The sequence below is a fragment of the Charadrius vociferus genome, unplaced genomic scaffold, assembly GCF_000708025.1.
Source record: "Charadrius vociferus isolate BGI_N301 unplaced genomic scaffold, ASM70802v2 scaffold249, whole genome shotgun sequence".
Lineage (NCBI taxonomy): Eukaryota > Metazoa > Chordata > Aves > Charadriiformes > Charadriidae > Charadrius > Charadrius vociferus.
Window position 1 is genome coordinate 448446 of NW_009650081.1, and position 6049 is coordinate 454494.

A 6049-nucleotide genomic window follows, 5' to 3' on the forward strand; every position below is an offset into this window, starting at 1 on the left:
AACTTTGGGTCAAAGATGAAAAGCTGAAGCAACTGAAGGCCATTGTTACTGAACCAAAAAATGAAAAGCCAGAGAGGCCTTCACGGGAGAGAGACCGAGAGAAGCCTGTTCAGAGATCAGTGTCTCCTCCACCAGTACCTGTAAGTTGCCTTTAGAACCCTTCTTGCTGTCGGGAAAATATTTGTAAGAATCAGCTAAAATGTAGGCCATTTCTCTTTAGTGGCTAGAAAATAGTTCCCGAGCACAGAATTTGGGTACCTTAAGCTTGCTTTGAATTCTTTGTCTCCTGTTGTATTTATCAGTGCTCTTTATTTGTGCTCCTGTCTTCTGATGCTACTAGTATTGGAAGAATACCTGTTTTTTAATGCTGTCACTGCAACACCATACCTCTCCAAAACTAAGCTCAAATAGCTGAATTGGAACTCTGCACATTGTCAGTATTCGTTGTTTTATTGCCTTAGAAGTTGACAGTTCTGTATGTTCACTAACTTCTTTCCTGTTCTCTCTAGCCTTCTAGTAACTTTATTGCTCAGGTCCCTAACAGCCAGCAGCTCGTGAGCAATCCGCAGGTTCACAGACGTTCTAATTCTTGTAGCAGCATTTCTGTGGCATCCTGTGTTATGGAATGGGAACAGAAAACCCCTTCGCACAAGCATACCAGTGGCACTTCTAATGCCAGGAGTAGACAACAAGAACCAGAACAAAGTAGAGACTATAACGCCTCAGACAGAAGGCGAGGGATGTGCTGGACTGGAGTCATTGAGGTTCCCAGGCGTAGAGATGACCTAGAAATAGAAGAGGATCAATGCTGCAGGGTTAGTGCTGCTCCTGTCAAAAGCTAAATGTAGCGTTGCTTAGTCTGGCTCAAAAGCTCATAAACAACTCTTACACTGAGCACACCTAACACAGATTGGAGTTTTCCCTTAAATGTGTTTCTCATAGGACAGTACTGTTTCAAAGTAGAGTCTCGCTACTCATTCAGTAGAATGAGTAAAATGACTTCCTAACCTGACATTTAGAAACTCCTTAAAAGTAGCATGTGTATTTCTTGCTAGCGCGTAGATACGTCTTGTAAAGAACTCTGAACTAGCTAGACTTTTTCTCTAGTCCTTGTGTTTTAACTTGTGTCTGTCTCCTCATACCTGTCTTGCAGCCTGCAATTTACCGTACTCTGTCTGGGCAGCTTAAAAGGTGGTCTTATGAGCCATATCTGCAAATATCTACTGGGAATAGTGCTCGGACAAACATCTCGCTTGTGTGACTGTTAACCTTAACTCTCTTAGAATAGTCTTCCCTAACTTTCACATCTGCGTTAAAACTGGGGGCTTTGCTGATAGGTGGGACGTGGTTTTTTTCCTCATTAAACTGATGTGTGCGGTGGTTTTTTTTTTCCTCATTAAACTGATGTGTGCAAATGGTTATATCGGTGGCGTCTCTATCGTGTTATAGCGCTGTGGCAGTGGCTCAGGTAAATCAAAGAATTGTATGACCCCAGCCTCTTGAGAGGCCTTCTCGAGAGGAGGAAAGTTTATCAGGGTATGATTAATTTTTTATAGCGTTCTCAAAGTTTTTGTCACTTGCTGGCCCTTTGAAGTGAGGGACATGCTTTTAAGCAAATGCTATTCCAATTAACTAATACAGGAACCGCTGTCAGCAGAGTAAGGGATGTGGTCTCTGCCACAGCAAAATGTGACTAGTGGTAGCGTGCCCTCTCTTTAGAACAAAACTTTTAAGGTACCTTGGTAGAAATATTTAAAAAAAAATATCAACAGAAGTAAGTACTTGCACACTAAAAGGGGGAGGAAAAAGTATTGAAATTCGTTCTTTTTACTTTTTTTATTTTAATGGAAGATTTTGGCTGAAAGTCACTTTTTTCTATATACATTTAATTTTTAAGAGCTGCTTTAGACTTGTGAGAGGTTTATCTGTTAAGGGTACATCCAATCTCATGTCTGTTGGTCAAAGAAACCCTAATTGATGCTCATCGCCTCTGAAAATACAGTGGATACATAACCCAAACCTATGAATGCAGTTTGTAACCTCACCATGATTCAGAGGTGTCTAACATTAGTATGTAAAAGAAACAGAGATAATCTTTCAAAAGCCCATTCGAAGATCTCGAAGGCGCCCAGGTTTTTAGACAAGTTTCCAGATTTTTTTTCTGATTTCCCTGAGCAACTGACAATAACATTCATGTCCATAAAATAAAAATATATGAACTTCAATCACTTCTCATGGGTTTCCAACAGCTTCAGTTCAGAAGCAATGGCAGTAGGACAGGGGACACTTCCTCCGCTCTGTTTGCTCAGAAGCGTCTACGAGGTCTTGCATCCTCTAGAGATGTTGGAAACCCATGCTCAGTCTGCTTGCTTTGCTATCTCAGAAATACATTTTGATCCATGAATGCATCTGTGGAAACATAAATTTTTCTTTTCTGGTTGGTTAATATGTTCGTAGTAATCTGTTTTGATTTGGAAATTCAGGAGGAGCATTACCAAACGTAAAAGATGTCCTCCTTGAGGAAACTTTACTAGGTATGGAATGCAACAAATTGGGTAACACTTAGCTAAAAATCTACAAGTAATAGGAATTGGCACAGAAACAACCCATTAATAATGCTATGCAAGGCTCTCGGTAACGGTGCCTTTCAGGATGCACTTATAAAGCACTTTAGGAATGAAGCTTTGATCTTCATACAAGCACATCTTAACCAGACCTGCAAAGTTCACTTCTGCTAATAATATATCCTCTGAGAGATTTACCATGTGCTGCTTTCTTCTGATTCTCTTCCACTCTGATCAGAATGCGCCTCCAGTTCGCCTCAGACACAGACGGTCACGCTCAGCTGGGGAGAGATGGGTAGATCATAAGCCACCTTCTAATCTGCCCACTGAAACGGTCATGCAGCCGCATGTCCCTCATGCCATCACAGTAGCGGCTGCAAGTGAAAAGGCACTAGCTAAGTGTGACAAGTATATGCTGACGCACCAGGAGCTAGCCTCTGATGGGGAGATTGAAACAAAACTAATTAAGGTAAAGCAAACACCTTCGTCGTAAACTTGTGATAACCCCGTGAAAACCTATTTCTGGCAATGTATTTGTGCTACGGGCTTACTGCCTTGCGAAAGGGTACGTTTGACTCCATCTGCTAAGAGGTTTGAAAGTGTTGTGCAGTTGGATTCAAGGCAGCTTTCGCAGTCTGAAAATACTTTTCTTGAACTTTGTCATTACTTCATATAAACCATTACAAGCTTGTTTATCTCAGTCACTGTTTTCCTTGAAAGTAATCAAGGGTTTGGTTTTTTTCCTCTAGTAAAACGCAATAGTCCATTTATAGTGAAAGTTTCTTAGACCTGTGGCTGCAGCTAATCTTGTGGAGTCAGTCTTGGTGGAGTGATGTTATTTGATTTCCACTAGTGGTATGAGTAAGCTTGCTGCAGTGATGGATGCTCAAATGCTCCAGGACGTAATTTCTAGTACTCAACTGACAAGCAAATTGGTGAGACAGCCGAGGCTCTGAACGCTTGCAATGTTTGTGTCCCAAAACGCTGACTGTACTTACCTAAGGCAAATTGAGAGCTCTTTGTAATTTGTAGCAGGAAGCTTTTGGTTCATTTTTCCTATAGTCATAGGCCTTCCAATATTGCCTTTTTTTTCTTTCTGAGTTTTAAAAGGCCCTCACTCCTGTCAGGTAACCTTGTAGGTTGCAGCGATGTTTCGTTGTCGTAGTAGTGACTGCTCTATGGATATCTTGCATGACCGTCAGGGTGGATGGTGTTCACTCTTGATTGTCCTGTGTATAATAAGAGAAGGGATATAATGGGGGAGAGTGTATTTGTGCACGTGTGCTTGCTGGCTACCAACCTGCAAGGAAATGACGGTTCGAAGCACTTCAGTTTTCATGTGAAAACTGGCACTGGAGCCATCGTACTGACCTAGTGACTGGTACCTTGTTAACTGCTTTTGGTTTCCAGGGTGATGTTTTCAAAACCAGGGGTGGTGGACAGGCTGTGCAGTTCACAGATATAGAGACTCTGAAGCAAGAATCTCCAACTGGGTGAGTTGTCATCTTAATTTTAGGTTCTGCCACTGCTGGAGATGTGTCACTCCAACAGGGCGTGTGTAACTGCTTCTGCTCCAAATGATTGAACAGGCAGTTGTTGCATCTAACTTGAAATCATATAAAGGTAACTCAGAGAGGCCTCTAGATACTGTTGCTGCTTTTAAGGTTGGTCTGCTGCTGAGAGCGAGTTATTTAGAAAGTATAAAGTATATTCCCGTGTGTGAGGATCTGCCAAAACATGACACTTATAACTTTCTTTTCCCCCACATGCTCCTCTCTCAGTCGAAAGCGACGATCATCCCCTTCCAATCCTGACCCACCTGAGGACGCTGCAGACTCTGAATGGACTGATGTAGAAACCAGAGTAAGCTAAAAAGGAAGAAGGGAGATATCTCATGCTTGATCTGGATGAGAATTTGGGGTAATGCTGATAGCTGGGTGGGGGGTTAGCAGCAGAGACTCACTTTCTGTGTCTCCTCAGTGTTCCGTGGCAGTGGAGATGAGGGCGGGATCAGCTCTTGGACCTGGATATCAGCATCATGCTCAGCCCAAGTAAGCGCATCTCTCCTCTGCAGCTGGGGTATCGCGTTCTCTCCTGATAACATCTAAAGTGAGAACTTTTTTTTCCTCCCTTGACCTTGCTGCCCTTCCCGCTTTAGGTTCAGGGTGCGTAGCGCCTTAATACTGTGAGATAAGCTGGCTTATTCGGTGTTGGAAAGCGGTGACAGGATAGATCTGTGAAAGACTGTTGTGCAGAAATATTAAAGTTGTCTTTTGGATAAAACTTGGTCATTCAGTGCAGTGAGCAGAATGTCAAGTTTGATATTGTGCTATGCTGACTGCAAAAAGCCGGGAACTGTAGGATGCCTGGAGGGTCCGGAGTGGCATAGGGCCAGGGGTGACGGTGACAAAGTACTAAGCTGTATCCCTCTTCTTCTGTCCCCTGGCCTTTATCAGATGCCGGTGTACTAAAATATATTCATTTTTATGTCTTTAGATAAATTTAAATTAAATAAGGTTACAAATACCTTAGTATTTGTTTCAGTATGGTTTAGGGAGGAAGAAACTGAGGCAACGAGGGAATATACCTAATGGTATACTTGAATGTAGCTGCTACCTGCTGTGTAATCGTTAAGGCACCTGCTAAGGAAGCATGGGCTCTCGTCATGCTGGAAGAAACTTCCCTCTTTCAAATGCATAGATAACAGTCTGAATTCTTCAGGGCTGTCTTATCATTCTTCACTGTGGTGGGATCAGTGGCAGCGGCACGCGTAAATGCGAGCTTACCGTGTCGGAGGTCCCGATTTCTGGCTAAAGGTGCGAATGATCTTGCAGTTTGTAAGGCCGGTTCCCAACGGTCGAGCCCCACGTCTGACAAAACACTTTACTGACGAAGGATATGCTTCAGATGAGAGAGTTTTGCTAAATTAGGTGTTGTGGAACAGAATGGAATATCCAGGTTTGGCCTCTGGCAGATAGGCGCTGGCAGTGCTGAGGAAGTCACCTGTTCAGCTCAGGGGAAGAAAATTTGCAGTTTTGCAAGACATGTTTACAGGCAGGAGAGAGGGCTGGAGAGGTAAAGAGGTTTTTATGAAGCCAAAATCAACTGAACTTATTGCGTTTGGAATCCAAAAAGTTTAGAGCGATGGTGGAAGGGTATTTTGGAGAGTATCTGACCTCAGTAATCCCTCTTTCAGATAAGGTGACAAATATGTGCCTTTCATACACTTTATTACATCTCTTATTAGAAACTGGGACCTGCTCAAGGTGACTACTGCTGCTTGCAGCCTTGTAATAGCCTTGTAATATTGTAGTAAATCCTTTAGTTTGCCTGTGCGTTGAGTTGGAGCCTGGGTTTATTTAAACTTACTTAATAACTGAAATAAAACTTTGGTTTAAGCTCATGGCTGTTTAAAAAAGAGAGCGAAATCCGATTGTTTCTCGATAAGTAAGCTCTTTAGTTTCCTTGTGTTAATTGTAGCATTT

The 6049-nt window shown here is 42.5% G+C and overlaps 1 protein-coding gene across 1 annotated transcript in view; it reads left to right on the forward strand.

Annotated features, from left to right (window-relative positions):
• Window positions 1-4619, forward strand: part of KIF23 (kinesin family member 23) — a 14721-nt gene extending 10102 nt beyond the window's left edge. The window contains exons 16-20 of the mRNA XM_009892088.1: window positions 3-140; window positions 2803-3033; window positions 3975-4057; window positions 4346-4427; window positions 4545-4619. Of these exons, the coding sequence (XP_009890390.1) occupies window positions 3-140; window positions 2803-3033; window positions 3975-4057; window positions 4346-4427; window positions 4545-4619 (609 nt within the window). The remainder of the gene's footprint in view (window positions 1-2; window positions 141-2802; window positions 3034-3974; window positions 4058-4345; window positions 4428-4544) is intronic.
• Window positions 4620-6049: the final 1430 nt, after the last annotated feature.